The sequence below is a fragment of the Cenococcum geophilum genome (genome assembly GCF_001692895.1).
Source record: "Cenococcum geophilum 1.58 unplaced genomic scaffold K441scaffold_63, whole genome shotgun sequence".
Lineage (NCBI taxonomy): Eukaryota > Fungi > Ascomycota > Dothideomycetes > Gloniales > Gloniaceae > Cenococcum > Cenococcum geophilum.
Window position 1 is genome coordinate 472,297 of NW_027137621.1, and position 22,068 is coordinate 494,364.

The window sequence follows — 22,068 nt, forward strand, 5'->3', positions numbered from 1 at the left end:
AGTACTTTCCTAATTTAATGTAGTAGCGTCCTAATTATATAGGGTATAGTTTAATCTAGGCCAATTATTTATAGTATAATGTATCTATTAGTGAAGCGTACGTTTAGTCTAGGAGATGCTTAAAATTAAGCTAATATATTTTAGGGTATGTTGTACTTTTACCGCACCCTAGTTAGCTAATCTATTATATATCCTATAATTTAATACTAACTTAGAAAGGTTCTTTAAACCTAAAGTAGTAAAAAACCTTAGTACTTTTTAGGATAGGGGCCTTTAAAATAATAATCTAATTATTATTACCTAATTAGAAAGTCTATTCCTATAGCCTAAAAAGGGCAAGCCTAACTTTAATCTTTTATTAGGGACCGGTATAACCTTTATACTAATAGCTGCTAGCACTTAATCCCTAGTTATAGATCGATTTTACCTAAAACTCTTTAAAAGCTTTATACGGAGTTTAGACAGCGAGGAAGCATAAAAGAGGTTTATTTATACTATCCTAGTATAGTACTATAGTAGATATTATTGTTTTAATCTTTATCTCTAAGGACCTAAACCTCTATTTAATAACCTATCTATAGTAGGAGAATTAAAAAGCCAAACTATGGAATATATAAAATTAAGTTTTATAATTTCTACTATTATAGACTTAATATATGCTATAATATTCTACTTTAAGCTTCATTATCTCCCTTAGTATATTAACGGCCGTTATAAGTGCGTTGGTTATATATTTTGCCGACTTAATCCCCCTCCTAGTGGGCGTTAATACTTATACTCTTAGCTTATTACTATATTACCTTAGTTCCTTATTTATAGTCATCTAATAGCTTATATATATTAAAAGTACTAAAAGGTTATCCCCTATTTAAACGACGTATATAATTTATGGTTAATACCTTAAGCAAAAGTATTGCGATCTCTATTAGAGGGATTATAAGTATACCTAGGTTAATAAGCGGATATCCTATATGTCTTAAAGATCTAATTAATTTACAGTAACTTTACGCTCTATTTAGCTGGGTAGATTACTTAATACTTAAAAAGCCTCTTTTTTTTATTCCAGTAAAGCGAAAAATAGATAAACTATAGTAATTTATTTATTCTAGTAAGGCAATTACTAAGTTGCTTGCTGTATAATATTTTATACGCATATTAGTAAAGCCTTAGCTACTAGGCGGCTAGAAGCGAAATTATCCTATAAACTATATTAGAGTATAGTAGTAAGTGTTTTACTTAATTTAGATATCTAGCTTTCTCTAGAGTTTAAGTTTAAGTTATTAGTATTTAAATTACAGGAAGTAGTTTCTTAAAATTATCTAAAAGGCGCTAAACTAACTAGGCGCTTAATATTTAGCTAACTACACTTCTAGTCTAAAATGGTATTAAAATAACTTAATTTAAAAACAAGGTTTTCATTTTTATCTTATAGCCTGCTTTAACGGTTACTTATTAGCTCTTACTCTTATTAGTTATAACTTTAATTTAATTACTAACCCCTATTAGTCGCCTTTCATGCTTATAATATACCTACTAGAATCTTATTGTTGGGGAAGACGCAGCCGGATTTAGAGGCTCCTCCCCCCCGTTTTAGGAGGCTGTTTCTCCTCACTTAGACCTATGTTTGTCGCCGCTTTTACAACATACTAAGCATGCTAAGGACGGTAGGGTCTTCCTCATTTACCTACTAAACCTAGAAGCTCCCCAAACGTTATTTAAGAAGCCATAGACGTCCGCCGCCTACCTTTATCCTCATCCTTCGCCAAAAGCACTACCCTTATATAATAAAACCTCCCTTCTATACTACGCTCCTTTAACCCTTTTCCCACAGTAGCTACGTATGCATTTTCCTCTGTTATTATGTTGTTTACTTTTAATACTTAATTTCTAGGTTTCTACCTATGGGATTTTTTTGCCCTATCCCGCTCTTAAAAACGCCGATCTCCTATAAAGCCTTTTTTAGCGTTCCTATTAACAGCAGTCGCTCTTAAGCTAGCTTCTACGTGTAAGTAACTGGCAGCTATTAAAGCACTAAAATACTACGCGTTTAACCACCATGCCCTTTTAACGTAAGAAATGGCGAAATATAGATCTAGCCTTTAGCTTAGACTCCGAACTAGGCAAGCCGTTTTATTTTAAGCTAGCTTCGGACTTAGATTTAAGCTCTAACTCTAGAGCTAAGGAAGACGCCAATTCTAAGGGGGAATATTTGTAGTAGAGGATTGCGTATTATAAGGACTAAGAAAGGGCGAAGTTAAAACGGAAGCCCTAGTCTACTTTTTTTATTAAGCGTAAGTTTTAAAATTAGGAAAAGTTCGTTTATATTTAAACCAAAATTCACCTTATAATACTAATGATTTATATTTAGGTTCTGCCTAAAAGTTAAGTCTAACCTAACTAAGGCCCTTCGTTAGTGTGTAGCTAATACGTTTAAAACATACCTTAAATAGCGCGTAAAGAATTCTTAAATTAAGAAGAAAAGCACGATCTAGTTATACTAGAGATAAATGCTATGCAAATTTATAGATGTAGTAGGCTATAGTATAAACAATAGCGCAGAACTTAATATACAAGATATAGGTAATCTTTAATTTTTTTAAAAAAATCCTGGCTGATTTATTATAGTGGATTCTAACCTACTTAACGCCAATATATAAGCTGGACACGTTAGAGAAAGAAAAGGATGCTATATATATGCAGGACTTATATACAATTATTAATGCCTATTAGATAATGGACGTAAAGCCTTACTATAGTCGTTTTTAAGTATAGATAGGAGTAATCCTCCTCCTCTTTAGTGCCATGGCAATAAGACCCTAAGCTCTTATTAAAAGTTTAAGTGTAAAAGGCTCTAACAAAGCGCTTTTATATAAATATATTACAATCCTAAAAGTTCGCGATATAAAAAACTTTAATTAAACTATAACTGTTGCCCTTGTAAGTCTTATATATATTAAGAATTCTAGAGGTATAGGTAGACGGTATATAGCGACGTTAATTAAAGACGGCGCGAATAGTGCTAATATACCTATAGTAAGAGGTTTATTTTCTGTCTTAAAAGTATCCTAGCTTTTTATATCCTATTCTATCTTATAAGCCTTACTATCGCGGATAATATATTTTAACGCCGTTACACTTCACCGGAAGAGATTTTTAGACTTAAAATCCTAGCAAAAAAAGAGAGTCTTAAAGTGAAGTTTAAGAAGGAGATAGAGAAACGACCTATTTTTTAAGATATTAAGATAATGGCTAGTTATAGGGGAGTGTTGAACACTAAAGCATTCCCTTACTAGAAATGCCGCGATTACTATATATAGTTAGGCCAAGTAGCCGGGTTTAAAAAATTGCTTAAACTTTACTAGCTGCAATAAGCGTCTAAAAGGAAATTAAATAGTAAGTGTCTAATTTGATATAAGTGTATATATTAACTAAGTTTTCTAGGTACCCTTACTCTAAAAGAGCGAAATTAGATAATAGGTTATTATAGTAATACCTACTAACGGTTTTATTTACCTAATTTAATTAAGCGCGATTTCTAGTCGATTTACTTTAAGACTCTATTATAGGACGACCTTATTTAATATGCCGTATAGATAGGGATCTTAAGGGATAAGCGGGCCCCTATAGGTCTAACTAATAAGCAAAAGCTTAAATTCTAGCTAGAACTTAATTAACGCCCTAATATTTTATAGCTTTATAAGAAACGAGAGCAATATAAGTAAAAGATTAGGAGCTAGGGATATTACCCTATTAATACCGCAAAGGGAATAAAACTATATAACTATTATAACAAAGCTAGATATAAACTTTATAGTATTATAAACGTCCTACGTAAACAAAAAGAGGACTAGGTTATTCTTAATTTTTATAACGCCATCGACAATTATAATATTAAAAGATAGCTTAGTGGTAGCGTTAGGACGGAAATTCCCACCTATTTAGCTGTATAGTATAAATTTTATAAATATATTGCTATTGCCAAACTACTATCTTAGCTGCTAAATAAGCTTGAAGAAGGACACGCTATAAAACTCCATATAAAGTTTATCCACAATCTCGTTAAGTATTATAATTAATAAGAGAGTCAGCAGAATGGGATCCTAAGTAAGGCTATTAGATTTTAACTTAGGTCTAAAGTAGACTAAAGTATAATAGGCGTAAAAAGAGGTGCAAGTAACGCTAATACTGGCACCTATTAGTAGGTAAAGCGGTAGAAAGAATAGATTAGCTTAGACTCGCCTTTTTAAGAAAACCTAGATAAGACGCGGAGCGCGGTCCCGATTAAGGAAGAGGGTATTAAGATAATACAGCTGCCGTATCCTATAACGTTTATTAATCTTATTTATCTTATCTACATCGGCAATAACTAACTCTTAACGCTAAGGCAAACCCGCCTATTTGCGAAGAAGGATATACTATAGAAGTATTTTAATAATTACGTTATAGAAGGAGTGTTTAGGCAGGGGTTCTACTATAAGCATCCTTATTGCTTAGAGTAGATTAAAGAACTTAAGCATTTTAAAAATTACGCAACCTTTATGTATAGCGTATAGCATCCAATTAAAAGGCACTACTAAGTAAGTTACCTTGCCTATGCGAGAATCCTATGCTAACCCTCTAGTACCTATAAAAAGGTATATAACTGGTAAATTTAGAACTATACGTTCCTTATATATAAGACCTTTTCCTAGTTATTACGCGCTTATCTTATTATTCTTTACCACTTTTTATTTTATTTTAGTCTATTATTATCTAATCCTATTCTAGTATTTAGTAAAATAGATGCAATGACTAGAATTTTGTAATTCGTTTAGGGGGGCGAGGGGTAATAAATAAGGGTGAGGGTAAGGGTGAGGGTAAGGTAAAGGATGAGATAAAGGGTAAGGTAAGAGGTGAGGTAAGGGGAGGCTAATAGGAGATGGATAATATAGTTGTATAATATCTAACGGACCGACTATAAACGAGATATATATTCGAATTTCTTAAATCAACCCAAACGGAGAAAGGAATAGAAGTATTGTATAATAACTTCCTACCTAAGCCGATCTCCTAAGCTATGTATCTTTACTTATATATAATGCTCGCACCTTTTATAATAAAGTATATAAGGGTAATTAGGGTCGGATAGATAACTACTGTCCTTAATATAACATATAAACTCGGCTCTATAACTAATATTATAATAGGTCCTAGTTGTGCAGAGGGTATTAAGACAGTTATTAATGTTTTCGCTTTTACGCTTAGCCGCGGTATACCTTACCTTGGCGGATTAAAGCAGTAATTCTATTTATTGTAGCTGAGACTAGATAGCTTAAAGTTTTAGTATAAAATTTTCCTCTATATCCTTAGATGCGGTAATCGCTGTCCGTATAATGCTAATGGCAAAATCGCCTATAACGTCCAGCTCTATAAAGTCCTTAAGTTTAATAAGCTCTTTAATATACTCAGCCGCTATTAAGGTAATTATATTATGCAATACTAAGTCACCTATTAGGCTAAAGACATCCTTAATAATATTAGGAAACCCATCTACGGACTAGCTAGTTCCTAGAATATATTAGATTTTTATATTCGCAAGCTCTTTTAGCTATAGTATATTATAGTAATCGGCAATTATATTAATATAGACGTAACGAAGTATAATATAGGCCGTCGTTAGCCGTATTATTATATCTTTATTATCGCCACCGCTATTATTTAGTTTAGATAGCAATAAGGCATCGGCGTTGTTAATATTAGATCCTTACTCCTCCTTACCATTCTTATAGTCCCTCTTATATATAAATTAAATTATTTTCTTAATAGTGCCGGAATCAAACTCGTTGATATTTATAATATTAGTCGCTACCTCCTACCCATTAGTTGGTTAGTTAGGGTCAATTCCACTAGACGTTTAATTAGCTTTTATCTAAAAGCCTCTATTATAGGCAGCTGCAAGTATAGGAGATTAGGTACATATAATTACTTTATAGACTTTAAACTTTAGCCCCTAGTATATAAGTTTTAAGTTGCTATATTTCTCGCTATCTATAAGCTGCGCTAAGCTAAATAGAGCACTCTTAGATAGCATGTTTCTCTAGTTTTAACTACGCCTTAAGCAATATTTAAGGGAGTAATTTAGTGTTAAATAGGACGATTAAGAATAAGAACTCTGCTTTATTAAACATAGCTCTAGAGCCTCTATATATATATTAAGAAGTCGTTATTAGCTTCGTCTAATCTGCAACGGATTTAGCTAGTTAGTTAGAGCTTTAAACGTTAGTCACTTAACTAAGGACTAGTGTAACTTCTAAAGTTCTAGGAAGGGTAAGTGGTGGGGTTAGCCGCAGCGCCTAAAAGCAGTTAGGTTATATAATAAAGGCTTAGTTAAAGGACGTGTTCCTATAGCTTAGGTTAAGGCTCTATACTCCTTTAAGCCACATTAAGTAAAGTTAAATAGTATTATGTTCCTGCGTACCGGCCTACTAATTACACTATTCCTACGCCTCTAAGAGCGGTTTCCCGGCCAACCTTCTTATTATCGGGTAGTTGAAGTATACTTTTTAGATAAGGGGCACTAACTTAATTCTTAGTTAATTACTCTATAAGTCTTAGAGATAGTATATTCCCTACTAATAACTTACTAACTAAGTAAGTAGATTAATAAAACTAACCTTGCGAACACACTACTATATAAAGCTTAGTAGATAAAAATATATTTCCTAAATTAATAGGATCTAGTACAAAGAGTAATTATATAATGCTTTAGCATATTTAAGATACCTTAGAATTTTATAACTTTACTATTATTAGTATTAACAAAATGTCTTTTAGGAAATAATTCACCTTCCTCTATTATTAGTGAAGGGAACTCTCCTAGTACGTTAGATATTTATTTAATATTTTACGCATATTATAGAGGGCTTATACGTACTAAAATTAGCTAAAGGCACTAAAGAACAATGCTAAGAAGTAACGGAAGAGGTATATAATGCAGTATTGTATATCTGTAGAGGTATAAAACCTAAAGGAGTCTAACCATGCTCTATATTACTATAGTGCTTATCCCTTACGTGGCCGCACCCGTATAGCGATATTTTAGTCTTTTTAAAGAACCCTAAATATAAGTAAATCTAGCACTAGGAGATGCTTTTAAGGAGAAAATTTAGTTCTAGGTAATGCTGTTATTTAGGTAAGGCCGCTAAGGAGTTTAAGGAAAATAGGATAGTGGATAAACCTAAGGATAGGGAGTGGAACTAAACTCCTAGCATCGATTTATCCTCTTTATTTCCCGTTATTCTCCTATCTATCTCTTTTACTAGTTTTTTAGCCTCCTTTAATTCTTTTAGGAGAGTCGCCTAGTTACGCCTCTACTTATAAACGTATTATAAACCCGCTAGTAAGCATCTTAGGCAAGGTTTGTCGCTATCGCTATTATACTTAAGTTTTTTTAAGGAGCATTGAAAGTATAATCTTATTCTCCTTAGCACTAAAATTTGTAAGTCTTAACTATAGCTAGCAACAGTCCTTTTTTTATAACGCCTCTTATGTAACTTAAGGAGGTCACCTTAAAAGAAAGCTCTAGAGCATTTGTCGTAATAGTAAGTCGGCTCTTTAGCGTCTATAAGAGTTAGGAATATACACTACGGTTAAATAGAGTAGAGACTTACGGGATTTTTAGTGTTAGTTTAAGTGCCCTACTTAAACAAAACTTCTTATATAATTGTTATAGTTATACACGTAAATTTTCTAATTTAGTAGCTGCCCCTCTATAAGTGGACTATTAACTCTAATAACTATAGGGCAGAGTATCCTTTTACTTACCTATTTCCATTCTATTGTAGCAGTTAGTGGTTAAAAGTAGACGGCTAAGTTTATATGCGATATTAAAGAGGTTTAAAATATAGAAAGATGTAGAATTAAAGATATAGACTACTAAGAGGAGGCGGGATATAAAGTTTCCACGTATTAACGTGGCGCTAATACTAATATTATATATAGAATGATCTGGCGTATTAATGATTAATATAATAATATAAGCATTCCTAATATAGAACCCTAGTTTCTATTTAAAGCGTAAGGCGTCCTACTATTTTGCGTTCTAGATAGTAGAAGAGTAGAATATAAAAAGTTAAAAAGATAGACTGTTAGGGAGCGGACTGCTAAGCTAAACCTTTAGAAGTTTTAAAGAGTTTTATATTTAGGAAACATTATATAGGTAAAAGGAGTAAGTGGGGAAAAAGGGCTATATTAATTACCTATAATGCTTATAGGGAATACGCGCTATACTTATTGCTATTATTTAGAGTATATATACTCCTAAATTGTTTCGGTTTTAAGATGGCTTATTTTCTTAAATGGGTAATAAGCTTTGGGGATGAATCCAATTAGCTCCTACTAAGCCTATTAAACGATTATATCTAAGGCTTATAGAATGTAGGGAGTCGCAGAATAAGGCTTGGGTTATCTAACCTTAAGGATCTCTCGCGATTTAGCTTAGATTATATCCGGGATAATATTAAGAGGAAAGAAAGTAATATTAGCTTCTTAATTAGCTCTTATCTAATTTATAGCAGAACCCTAAATAGTTTAGTAGCTTATAGTGCCTACTAAATTCTAAATACCTTTGCACCGCAACTACTAAATTATAGACGCCTTCGCATTATAACCACTAAATTATAGACACTTTTGTACCGGGACTATTAAATTATAGACGCTTTATACTATAAGCACTAGTATAAGGAGCCCCATATTAAGATCTAATCTAATTATAGTATGCGTACTAGATTTAACAGTATTAGTAATAGATCCCGGTAGCTTAAAATAGTAGAGGGGATGTACTTAATACTTATCTAGTATTTATCTAGAGGGCCCTATATAGTGTTGCGTGATATAAGCTCTTATATAAATACTTTATTAATTTCTAGCACTCTTTAGTAGTAATAGGGATCTTAGGTACCCTACTTTTCTAACGCTTAAAGCGACATACGTTCTTTTAATTAGTGATCCTTTTTATTTAAAAATAAAATGCTCAATTTTATTGCTGTTATTTAATATCCTTTAATATCTATTCCCTTTTATTTGCTACTAGCAATGTATAATTATACCTAGGTTTACTATAAGTATACTTATCTCCGCTATACCGTAAGAGCTTAGTATACGAAATACTAGAAGACGCAGAAAAGATATCTAGTAAACGTTGTTATAATGTAAGAGCAAACACCTAAGCCATTAATGCATAACTAATTTTCTATTATAGTAAATACAGGCTTAATAAAAACTGCGGTGCGCCTCTATAGGTCTATATAGAGGCCTAAAAAGCTTATATAAGAATTTCTTCTAGGCGACTATAAAGACATATTAAACTAAGAGGCTTACTTAAATATGCATAAGAAGGTAAAGGAGGAAATTATTTAATAAACGCGAAGGGGGCTGCGTATTGCTGGTAAAGGGCATATATAACTCTCTTCTTTATAGATGTACTATAAATAAGTATTTAGGGTAGAGAAACCAAACTATCTTTAATAAAGTATTTGATGTGTTCTAAACTTAGCAATAAGTCTAGTCATTATATATATCCGGCTCGTGGCTTAGTTATAGCCAGAATTAGGCGGTCAGCGCTGCTAAATTCCGCCTAACTTAACGCACTAAGCCTTAGCCCCTAGACGGTAAGACCTTAGACGTAGGCTAGGTAAACCTTGGCATATACACTTATAATATTCTACTAACCGCCCGCCTGTTAAACATATCCGATAGCTTTTAAATAGAGATAATAGTAAGTAGCTCTTCGTACGCTACAAACGGCATATATACTAACATTTATAAAGAAACTAATGTATATAATAAATACATCCGTTAAAACACCTCCACCTTACCCCCGACGTGCTAAACGTCAATATCTATTAAAGAGAAAAGATGCCGACCTATAATACTGTTTATTTATATTGTATAAAGATCTTACTACGCGAGTTAGTGTTTTAGAGGAGATGTTTAGGCTATTACCCATAATATAAGTGGACGAAGCCGCCTTTACTAAGGCCGTTACCGGTTATATTCTCGCCCTTAAGCATTATATAGGAGTTAGATATTTTCGACCCTTAAAGTTAAAAGGAGGGTGGGATTATCCTATTAAAGATTATAATAAAATTTACCAGCGTCTAGATTTGTATTATAAGTATATTAAAACTATAAAGGGGTTTGGATATAAGATTCTAAAGCGTTATTTTAACTAGGATACGTGCCTACCGTATAGCCACCAATTTAACTCTTCTGCTGGTCTTCTTTAATATAAGCGGAAAGCTTATAGTATGGAAGCTTTATCACGGACTTAAATATTTATACTATTTATAACGTATATTAAGAAGAATATGTTATAAGATTATATTATTTTAGAAATGCTTATAAGATATAAACTCGCAATTAGCGGAGGCTAGTAATTAAATAAAATAAACGGAAGACTTTACTGTTTATATACCTTATACAAACTCGCTAAAACCTAGCTTTAATAGCGGTGGCTAAGGAGAATTTATTCCTCTAAGCGCTGAAATGGGCCCCTTAACTTTAAAAGCCGAAGACAGCACTTAGATGCCTATCCCAACGTCTTTTATAAGAGGAGACTTTAAATTCACTATAGCACTAAGTACTACGCTATGTGCAATTAAACCTAAAGCATAAGGGGGTAGAAGGGTGTTTAAGTTCTTTATAGCACCGAGCGCTACTAAAAAGGGTTTTGGATTTACTATAGATCTATACACCAATTTTTCTATTAAACCTAAAGCTAGAAGGGACTTTAGGTTAGGGTTACCAAGTACCACTACGGTTAGGTTTAGTAGAAATAGTGCTAAAGGGGATTTTAGATATATGGCTCCGTAAATAGAGTTTCCGGCAGGTAAACTAGGGGGTTATAGTAAGGGGATTTTTAAATTTAGGATGGAACCTTGCGCCGCTAACGTTCCCTTTAATAATCTTATGTTTGGAGCGGGCTAGGGTTAATAGTTATAGCTTTAGGACTCTTAATAAAGAGATTAGATAAAATATATCTTAAATAACGCAAATAAGTTATATCTTGCTACTTATTAAATAGGCTTATTCCTATTCTACATATAATAAACCACTATTACTTTCCCTTCTCTAATAGTAGGAGTTGGACTTAATTGTCTTAGCTACCCATTTTAAATAATACTAATTTTAATAAGAGCTGGCTTAATTAGTAGGCGCGATTACTTATATATCCCCTCCGCATGCTTTAATAATAGATATGCTATTAGTCTCTTCCTTTTAAAGGGCTAGGTTGTACTATACAATCTATCTCTAATTAATGTCTTCTCTAAGGTAATAGCAACTAATAGTAATAATATTGTTGTTATTAGCTAGCTGCTTCTAATCCGGTAATTATCTAATTAAAAATAGGGCATATTAAGGGAAATCGTGTTCTTTAACATATAAGACTTAGAAACTACTATCCCTAGTAGAACTAATAAGGGCATTTATGAACTTTAAAGGTATTAGTAAGTAGAGCTTTTTTTCCTTAAAGGAAAGAAAACTGGCATAACCTTATTGTCATTAATTTGCGGCCACTTTAAAATGGCATTGGTTGCGCCTTTAAGGACTATAATGCTTTAATCTTATAGAAGCTATAAGATAAAACGGGTAGAGTTCTTATTGGATAGGTCTAGTAACTACTCCTTCTAATATCTATAGACTTTAAGGGTAAGAGAACTTATATCTTTAACTTAGAAAAAATCTTAACCTTTATATAACGCAATTTAAATTTAGGGCTAGTTACCTTACTAATGCTAAAAGAACTGGAAAACTGAACATGTAAATAAGAGCAAAATTTAATTAAGAAACAGCCTATACCCTAATAAAGCTTTTATTTATCTAACAATAAGGCGCTCCCTATATACTATATATTTAGCAATATACTCTTAATTCTTATTACTATATGCTAAGTATATAACTACCTAGCGCATTATATCCAACTACTAGAAAACACTCGCGGCGGAGTTATTTATTACCGTTTAGAATAGCATTTTCTAGTAATTATCTAGCTATATATATATTACTGACCTTATTTTAGTTTTATAGTATATCTAGTTAATTTAGGGTGTTAGTATAATGGAGGCTTAATAACTAAAAAGTACTAAATCTATTATTGCGTCTACTTTATATATATACACTTAAAACGTAAGTTAGCCTAATAGTATACCTAAAGAGGCGGACAGCTCTTATACGTATAAGGTAACTATTAATAGAACTTAGCCTTTAAGCCTTACGCCCGACTTATAAGAAGGATTAAAGGTTAAGTAGGACTCGTTATATACCGATTTAACTGCTTAGGAGTAAGGCAGCGGCTCGTTTTTATATAACCTTTCCTACTTAATAGCAGCTATCTAACCGTGTCTTTAACTAGTATTAATTAGTATTTCTTAGACATTATAGAGTTTTATCCTAGGCGCCGGATTTAGTTATAACTTAGTATTACTTTAATATTTACTTACAGATTTTAATCCTTATTTATAATTTCTGGCTTATTTAATCTTTAATTAAGGGATAATAACTATGTTAAAGCTATAGATTTGGATTCGAATGTGCTTAGCTAAAAAAGGCGGTAATTACTACGTTGGCCGTAAGTAGCGGCTCTAATTTTTAGCATATCCTATAATTTAGTAGTCGCGGTATAAAGGTATCTATAATTTAGTGGTTACAGTACAAAGGCGTCTATAATTTAGTAGTCGCGGTGCGCTACGTCTAGGATTTAGTGGTTACTGCGTAAAATACCTCCCCTAGCCCCCTAAAGTCAGCCCATCCCGCCTGCCCTAATACATCTACAGTCTTATACTAACTTTGTTTACCTTAGGAGATAGTATATTACCCCCTAGAAAAGCATTTCCAATATTATATTAGTTCTTTTATAAGTCGCGATAGGATATTTAAGGCCACTTCCCTATAAGTTCTAGTATCGCTAGCACAGATATAAGGGCGGCAGGTTAACTAGGGCGAGGATATAGTTACCTTCCCCCTTTACCGCTTTTAGTTATTTCAGTTATAAAATACACGATTATTAGTTTGCCTACGCTACGTATTTCTATATATAGTTCTTTTATTACTTTATACTATTCTATATTATACTTTATTAGTACTACTAGCCAAGCCACTTCTAGGAGCATCTTTTGCTTTAGGTGCTCCTCCTTTTTATTTTTCCTAAACTCGCTATTAGGCTTCTTATTTAGCAGTATAAAAAGCTCCGAAAAGTCTACCTACCCTAAGACTTATTATAGCCAATAACTTAGTTACTAGAGTCTCTATTATTGCTTATATTGGTTATTTAGGTTTATAAGGCCACTATATTAAAGGAATCCACTAATAGAGAACTAGGTTATAAGTCTATAGAACTCCTATAAGTAATACCGCTAAAGCCCCCGCCTAGTACGCTAGGTGCTTATTGTCGCTATTTTATTCCCTTCCCTACTCTAGCCTTTTGGTATAGTGCTATTATTCTTAATATTAAGCCGACTTTTAGTACGCGTCTTAACAGCTTTAGAAAGCGTCTCGGTGTAGGTTCCATTTACTACAGCCCAACTTATTATAAAGTGGGAGTGGCGCACGCGTCTAAACTGTAATGTATCTTCCTAAGTTATAGTAAAATAGATCTAGTTAGATAAAGCATCGCGGATAATTATACTTAGTGCAACTATTAGCTTTTTTCCAGCTATAGTAAGTTTAATTCTCCTTATCTTATCTTAGACGGATTATTACCTCTTAGTAAGTAAATCATTTAACCTTTAAAGAAATCCTCTAATATAAGGTAGTGGGTGTGCATTATAACGTTTGCGGTGATATCTTTATCGGAATATATAGGTTTTTAGAATTACAAATTGTAGGAAAGTAACAGGATTAGAGATAGAAACTCTAATATCTAAAGCCGTTTAAGTATCCGCTTCTTTACGCTAGTACTTAGGCTAGGGTAGTATCTGTTATAGCGTTTATAGCGCTTATAGCGATTAGTTAAGAGCATTTTATATTAAAACCGTACTTATCCCTTAACCCGTTAATTCGCGTTTAATAGTTATCGATAAGAACTAGCCAATTAATTAAGCTAAATTTAACGCTTATATTATTATGGGGCCATAATCGGCATCTTAACCTCTATAGCTTGGTTATCCCTTATTTATAAGTATTGGGGATATAGGAAGGCGTATTAAGGCAAAAGTTGCTAGGGGTGGGATTTTTATACTAACTTAAGGCTTTATTAGTGGCGTCTGGGGATAGTAAGCGGGTTATACCGGTTAGAACGGTTAGAATAGTTAGAATAGTTAGGATAGTTAAAATAGTTAGATTAGTTAAAGCGATATAATTAGTTAGAATAGTTAGGTCTTCGTCTTATAACTCTACTTAAGTCATATTATATCGTCCTAATCTTCCGTTTTAACGCCACTATGTCTTATAAGTCTAGCCTAAATATACGTACCGCTGTAGGATATATAGAGAAAGAATAGAGATACTTCCTAGTAAGCTATATATTGTGCGCACTATAAGTCTTAGTTAACACTAGGCAGCTCTTATTGCGTAATAAAGCTAAGGATCTTACTAAAACCTATAACTCTTAGTTATGGGTTCCTCTACTTATCTAGGGGGAGGTTTAAAACTATATAGTAGACGAGCTACGGGAAGTGAAGATATCCCTAATATATAATAAGGTTTTTCAGTGGCGTATATTACAGGCTATTAAGAGTAATTTCTCTAGGGCATAATCCTAGGGCACAATTCTATCTGGTTAGTTTTAGTTATAAATAGTCAATATAAATACTTATTTAAGTTTTAGTATAATAAGAGGCAAGCTAATTAAATAGTTAATCTAAGACGCTAGATAAGCCTTAGGATCCTATAAACTAATTAAGTATTAAACCCAAAACACCATATAAGCTGCCTTAGGATCCTATAAAGAGCAGGAATAAGTAATAAATAGCTAGGGCAAGGATATACAAGGCGGGTAAAAAACCAATATAAAGCGGGTATTTAGTGGAAGGGGGATTCTATTCTAAAGCGTTAGATCAATACTACTTAATACTAGTTTGCTATATAGCCCTCCTCTATCCACCTTATTCTAACTCCCCTAACGTATATAGAATCTACTATACACGCCTACGCTCTACTAGATACTAACTAAGAGTTGTTACTATCCTAGTCCCTATCCGTTAGATAATTTTGCTCCACATACGTTCTTATTTGGTATTTAGGCCCTAATCTAATATTGGGTTTTAGTAACAATTTTATCTTATTTTTAGTTCTTTAACTATTTAGGGGAGACTAAGTGCAAAAGGTTTGGCAGGCTATCTTACTTAAAAAATTATAATAGTAAATATATCTTATTTTATAAAACCATAAATTATGCAGCTATTTAAGACTATTAACTATATTTATTCCGTCCTTCTGGTTGTTTCTTTCCTTTACTATACCGTGCAATCTATAAGATTGTAGTTATTACTAGTTATATATAGGAAGCGGCTAACTTAGGTATTATAGATGGTGGTAGAAATTATAGCCAGCTATATAAGTATCTAAATTCTACAACTATAAGCTTATCTAATAATAGGTAAGGTACAGAAGGTATTCTCCAGGCTATATACTAGCAAATTACTCTACACGCATGTATATAACGTCCCTATATAAAATTATTGTTCTATACTAACTAGATGTTTAGGTCTTTATAGAAAGTTCGATACTTATATAGAGTACTATTTAGATCCTTTTTTAACTCAAATTAATTCACCTAAGGTATTTTTATTTTAGCTCTTGCCTAATTACCTATACCCTTAAAGTCGCCCGTTTTATCGTCCTCGCCATTAACTAATTAATTAACGTCTACTAAGTTATACGCCTTATAATACCGGTTTTGGGGATGTTTCTGTTGGTTAGGCTCTCTATCCTATATAGAATACCTTACCTAGCGAGCGAAGTGGAACCGCTACTTAAGTAGCCCTAAGCTAGTAATATTAAAAGCTGGCGGGATTGTATAGAGGATCTCTTAGTAGTTATACCGTACCTATAGCCAAAGGACTTAAAAATATAGTTGTTGCTTTGCCTAGTAGGTGTCCTATAAGTCTTAGCTAGGCTACTAGCGATATTGCCATTAATATAAACGGGTGCACTTATAAATGCTACTATAGATAGATCTAGTTTATATTTTTGTCCTTTCTAAGTAGCATTAACTAACCGCTAAAGGTTCTATTCCTATTCTAGAATTTGTCTTATAGGTAATAACGCTACTTACCTTTATTTTAAACCGGTTTAACTTATATATAAAGGGGCACGTTATAGAATATTTAATACGTAACCTAAAAGAGCACGCCTTAAGACACGTTATAATACTCTTAATGGACTTCTATAGCAATAACAGCTCTAAGGAAGTCTTAGAGGTTATAGTCTTAGAAGAACGGTATATCCATCTTGCGGACAGTCTAATCCTTAATTTAATACCTTCTGCAATTAACATTATTACCTTTATAGTTTATTTCTCGCACTTTATTGATGCATATATAGGACTTATTATAATTAACGTAATCGTTATTTATATTTGGACTAAGCTCGTTAAGAATCCTAAGCTTTTTTAAATGTATTAAGATATAGTACGAATAGGTATAAGGAAAGCTAGATTAAGTACGACATAGTTATATACTAGGATCTAGTAAAAATAGCTAATTATTAAGATTAGGAGTAGCACGGATATTCCTCTATATTAATAGATAGTAATAAACTAGGATTATGGATAAAGTGTTTATAACTTTTTACTAGTCTATTAGGAGAGGGATTAAAAGCAATTAGCCTAGCAATTTTAGTACTAGTCTTACTTCTTTACCTTACGTAAAATACCGCAAGTGTGGGCGGCTTATTTATTTTAATTAGTTCCTAGCTAAACACATTTATGTTTATAGGCTATCTTATATAAACGTATAATATGCTAATAGGTTGCCTTATTGCAGAAGAATACTTTTCCAAACTTCTTTAAACTAAGCTATCTATCGTTAATAAAGAAGGAGTAATATACCTTAAGGTTACCGCCGGTCGCGTTAAATTTAATAATATCTTATTTTCTTACGCCGACGAGGAGCCAACGGTAAAGAAGATTAGTTTTATAGTTAAGGGCGGAAAGACTATTACGCTTATTAGATTAACCGGGAGTAGTAAGTCTACACTTCTTAATCTCCTAAAGCGGTTTATTAACCCTAGTAAAGGAAGCATTAAAATTAATGGCTAAAATATTAGTAATGTTATACTAAGAAGTCTATGAGAAGATATAGTAGTTATACCCTAAAATCTTAAAGTATTAAATAAGTTAATTAGGGAAATCGTATTGTATGGGCTCTATACTAATAATACTAAAATTACGGAAAGCTATAAAGCCGCTTCTATATATAAACGGATTATATATTATAATACTAGATATAACATAGTGGTTAGGGAAGGAGGTATTAAACTTTTAGGCGGTAAGCGTTAACGCATTACTATCGCAAGGGCCTTTTTTAAAAATTTAAAGATTTGGCTTCTTAACGAAGCTACGTCTGCTATAGATAATATAACGGAGAAATTAATTTACGAATCGCTTAAAAGTTGGGGGAAAGGTTAAACAATTTTAACTATTACTTATCGTCTTAGTATTGTTAAGGGTGCTAATAAAATTATTTTCTTAGAAAACGGAGAGATAAAAGAAAGGGGAAGTTATACTAAGTTGCTTAACTAACGTAGATTATACTACGAAATGTAGATAGTAATAAATAATGTGGACGAAATAGAGGGGGTTAGAAGCTAGTATATACGCCTTATAGATAGCATATACGCCTTATAAATAGCTAGTACGCTTTATAGCGAGCATAGTACGCCTTATAGATCTCTATATCGGTAGCTATAAATAATATACGGCCCGCTAAATATAAAAGTTTATATAATATGCCGAGACTTCTGCCTTTTAGGCTGCCCTATATGTCTACCTATAAGTTTTAGACTTTTGGCCTTTCTATTCTTAATCCTAGCAAAGAATATCTAGTATAGAAAATTACACGCAACTATTAGGACAATTTAAAAAGCTTAATCTTAGTACCGGATCTAACTAAGAAGAAAACACGCTCGTTAAACCTAAGAGTTATAAACTATATATTATGAGTTTTGCTATTAAGTAATTCTATAGGCTCTATAATAACAATTTTAGCCGCTATAGAAACGTTGGACTTGCGTATATATCCTTCTATAATAATATTAAATGGTCTAATAGAAGGTATAACACTGTTATAACAGAGTCGGACTTGGGGAAAGGTGCCCTAATTATGGGCATTTAATATGCGCACAGTGTAACCCTATATAAGCCTTAACTACTATTACTATTTTAGTAGTGCTAATATAGGCTATATAGATTTCCTATAATGGAAGTTACAGAGGCCAGCCACTCTTAGTCTCCTATATCTAGCTATCTAGTCTAGTATTATGTAAGTTTAGCCTTTTTAATTGTTAAGCTTATTATAATCGCTGCTAGTGTTACTACAGAAATAGTCTGCTAAAACGTAGAATAACGTGTATATGTAAACATGAAGCTTATACAGACTGTTTAGTGGAAATGGAAAAAGAGCTAAATATAGAGTTGGATATAACAACTTAGTGCGTTATAGGCATACCGTATAAAGAGTTAAATATATTAGATATAAAAACTTGGTACTATATAAGTATACCTGCTTATATTTATATAGCACTGCTAATAGTAAAAGAGTGTCAATATTGAGCTAGACACGGACCTGTTAAAGGACCTGTTAAAGTTTATAAATATATACACCCCTATTATTCCAGTTGCGAATATAAGTTTTGTTAGGGAAGGTAGCTATAATACTAATACCAGAAGCCGTAAATAAGAGGGGTAGTAGCGATAAGGATCTGGTTATAGTTTATCTTTAGTCTTAAAGTTAAAGAGCACTATATATTCGGCGCAGTTTGTTAAATTAAAATTAAATAGTGCTAGCTATTGGAGGATAAATTTAATACGCGCTTACGAATGCTCTTATGTTTATATTCCACTACTCTAACTATTGTTCCTTACTTCCTCCGTAACGATTTCCTTTAAGGCACTATTAATTAATTAAGGAATTTTATAAAAAGAGCGAGCTAGGTAATTAGGCGTAGCGCCCTATAAATATATAGCCAGAATCTTAATAGATTTAGCGGCGATAGCTTCGGTTCTATAAGCTAGGAGGTTGTAGGAGCTAGGGGCTTATAGGAGCTAGGGAATCCTAGAAAGTAGGTAATTATATAAGTATAGTGGTTTAATTTAGCGCCCTCTAATTAATACCTAGCGTGTAAATAGGGTATTAATGGGTTTAATAACTTTCGTGGCTTTGATCCTATAAGCTAGGCGATCGTATAAGCTAGATGCTTGTGGGAGCTGGCCGATCCTACGAGCTAGGTAATTATGTAAGCATAGTGCTCGTGGGAGCTAGGCAATCCTGTAAGCTAGGTAATTATGCAAGCTAGGTAACCGTGTAAGTATAGTGCTTGTAAAAGTTGAGCAATCCTATGAGCTAGGTAATCGTATAAGCTAGGTGATTGTGCAAACTGGGTAATTGTGCGAGCTAGGTAATCGTGCGAGCTAGGCAATTATGCGAACTAGGTAATTATGCGAGCTAGGTAATTATATAAGTAGAGTAATTATGTAAGCAGAGTAATTATATAAGTAGGGTAATCTAACCTAGCGCCCTCTATTAACGCCTAGTATATAAATAGGAAGTAAATATTAGGAAAATACCAGAACTATAAAAAAAAGAAAAATATAAGTCCCAGATCTAGAAATATTAAAGAAGTTCCCATATAAAGACCCCTTATATATTCTTAGAGAAGTTCCTATATAAACAGCCCTATAAGCGTAGCTATAAGTCTAAGCCCTTTCGCGTAACCTAACTACCCCTCCCTACTACACCGGAATAGATAAACAACCGCTATATACTATAAGTAGAGAAATAATTTAAATAAAAAGAAAACACTATAAAAAAATTTATATCCTTAAGATATAAATCTATAAGTACTATAGTCTTAAACACGACTAATAGTTGCTAAGGTGGCATACGTCCCAGGTCTATAAGAAATTTAAAAAATCCTAGGTCATTAGTATAGATTTTCCTTCTATTATCGCTTTTAAGGTAGTAAATAAATTTATCTAAGTAAAAGTATAGATTATCGCGAATGCTTTATAGCTCGCTATAAGTTAAGCAGGTAGAGACTCTGGTAAAAATAGTAAAAAATTGTTTTGTTTCGCGATAGGCTAAACAAAAAGTGGCTAAAGTTTTAACCCTTTTACTAGCTTTTATTAGAAATCTTCTTTATATTTATATCCTATACTTATAGATTTAAGACTATAAAGCTAAGGCCACCGTATCTAACCGTCGCCTATATGGCCTCGTCGCTTAATATCTCTTTATTATTATTTGCCCCTATTTCTTAATCTTTAGTACTAAAACCATTTTCTCCGTTATACAATATCTCTACGTCCTATTCTTAATCCTTATTACTAAAGTTACTTTCCTAACTAGCTAACGCCTCTACGTTACCGTTATCTCTAAAGTCGGTTTCTCTATCTATAAACGCCTACTTACTAGCTAACAATTTAGGGACGCTACGCTTATAAGTACTTGGGGTTATAGATACCACTTAAGGAGAAATTATAGTTAATATTGTTAGGATATAGAATAAGCCTATAGACCTTTAAGTACCGGCTGCTTAGCGCTTTAAGTAAAAGATCTCCCCTAACGCAAGGCAGATTAATAGGAGTTAATTACCACCTATATAAAGCGGAGCGCTTATAAAGGGCTTAGCCAGAATAGCAATTAAACTACCCTAGAGGCACTAATAGCTCCTTTACTATAGATAGGGGGTTAATATATAAGATTAACTGGCTAGGATAAGTTTACTATTTAGGCAGTATCTTACCCCGAGAAGGATGGGCGTTAAAAGTAGATTATATAATACTATTCCTACTAAAAAAGGCGTTATTAGGGGTTATTGTTAACTTCTAATTCTAGTTTATAACTTTATATAAACGCTTCTAAACCCCACTAAGGCATACGGCGTCTGTTAGGGATCGTTAGCTATTTAAGTTTAGCAGTAGCTTAGCTAATAGCTACCCCTAACAATGCCTTACTTATGGATTACTCTAGGCACCTATAGTCTTAGGCATAGACAATATATAAGCTAAGAGTAATTATAGCCACTAAATATTGTACTATAGACACTACATAAAGTGGAAAGGGGCGGCTAGTATACTCTGTCTTTCCCTTCTACCTTCTGTCCTAACTTCGCCTTAGGAGAGAAATGGAATATAAATGTTATAATCCTGGTTCTTATATACCATTAATTCGACTTACCTTTAAATCTAACCTCTTAACTATACATCCCTTACCATCCTTATAAGAATACTAGACATTATATATATTACCTTAACTAAGCTTAGATATATTGCTAATATAACCTATAGGTCCTTAATTAGTACTTATAAAAATATTACAATATACTATTACCCTAAAGATAATATACCTAATTATCAACCTACTGGAAACCTTAAATTATCATAGAATTATATTAACGATAAAGATATAGCATCCGGTAGCGGGGAGGAGAAATAATTGTAGCTTTCTAACCCTATGCAGAAATAGATGCCTTATACGCCTACTTAAACACCTAAAAAGGTTAACTTTTATAAAATTAATGATAATACGGAGGGTAATATATAAGAGGATATGGAAATATACGCCAATTACCTTAAGAGCCTAAAAGGCCGCAGTGAAACTAAAATAGTCTTACCTAAGCTAATAGAGAGCCATGGCGAGGCTAAGACAGACTTACCTTAACCAAAAGAGGTTTATATTAAAGGTTTACCGGTGCCTCTAGGTATGTTTATAAAACACCTATATATTGTTTAGCAATACTAATAATTAAGTAGAGAATAGTTTAGCTAATTCTATAAACTTCCTTAGAGATATACCTCCCCTAACTAAAGTGTTAATAATTTCCAATGCTATAATTTCGGGCAGATAACTAAAATATCTCTTATCGTGGTTA

At 32.8% G+C, this 22,068-nt stretch overlaps 2 protein-coding genes across 2 annotated transcripts; one reads left to right on the forward strand and one right to left on the reverse strand.

The window, feature by feature from the left end:
* Positions 1-5,068: 5,068 nt before the first annotated feature.
* K441DRAFT_586574 (uncharacterized protein) lies at positions 5,069-5,245 on the reverse strand (the record flags this gene model as incomplete). The annotated part of the gene is made up of 1 exon (XM_067644636.1): positions 5,069-5,245. A coding segment is annotated over one exon (177 nt), but the record flags the coding sequence as incomplete, so codon positions are not given.
* An 11,745-nt stretch (positions 5,246-16,990) lies between these two features.
* K441DRAFT_586618 (uncharacterized protein) lies at positions 16,991-17,236 on the forward strand (the record flags this gene model as incomplete). The annotated part of the gene is made up of 1 exon (XM_067644640.1): positions 16,991-17,236. A coding segment is annotated over one exon (246 nt), but the record flags the coding sequence as incomplete, so codon positions are not given.
* Positions 17,237-22,068: the final 4,832 nt, after the last annotated feature.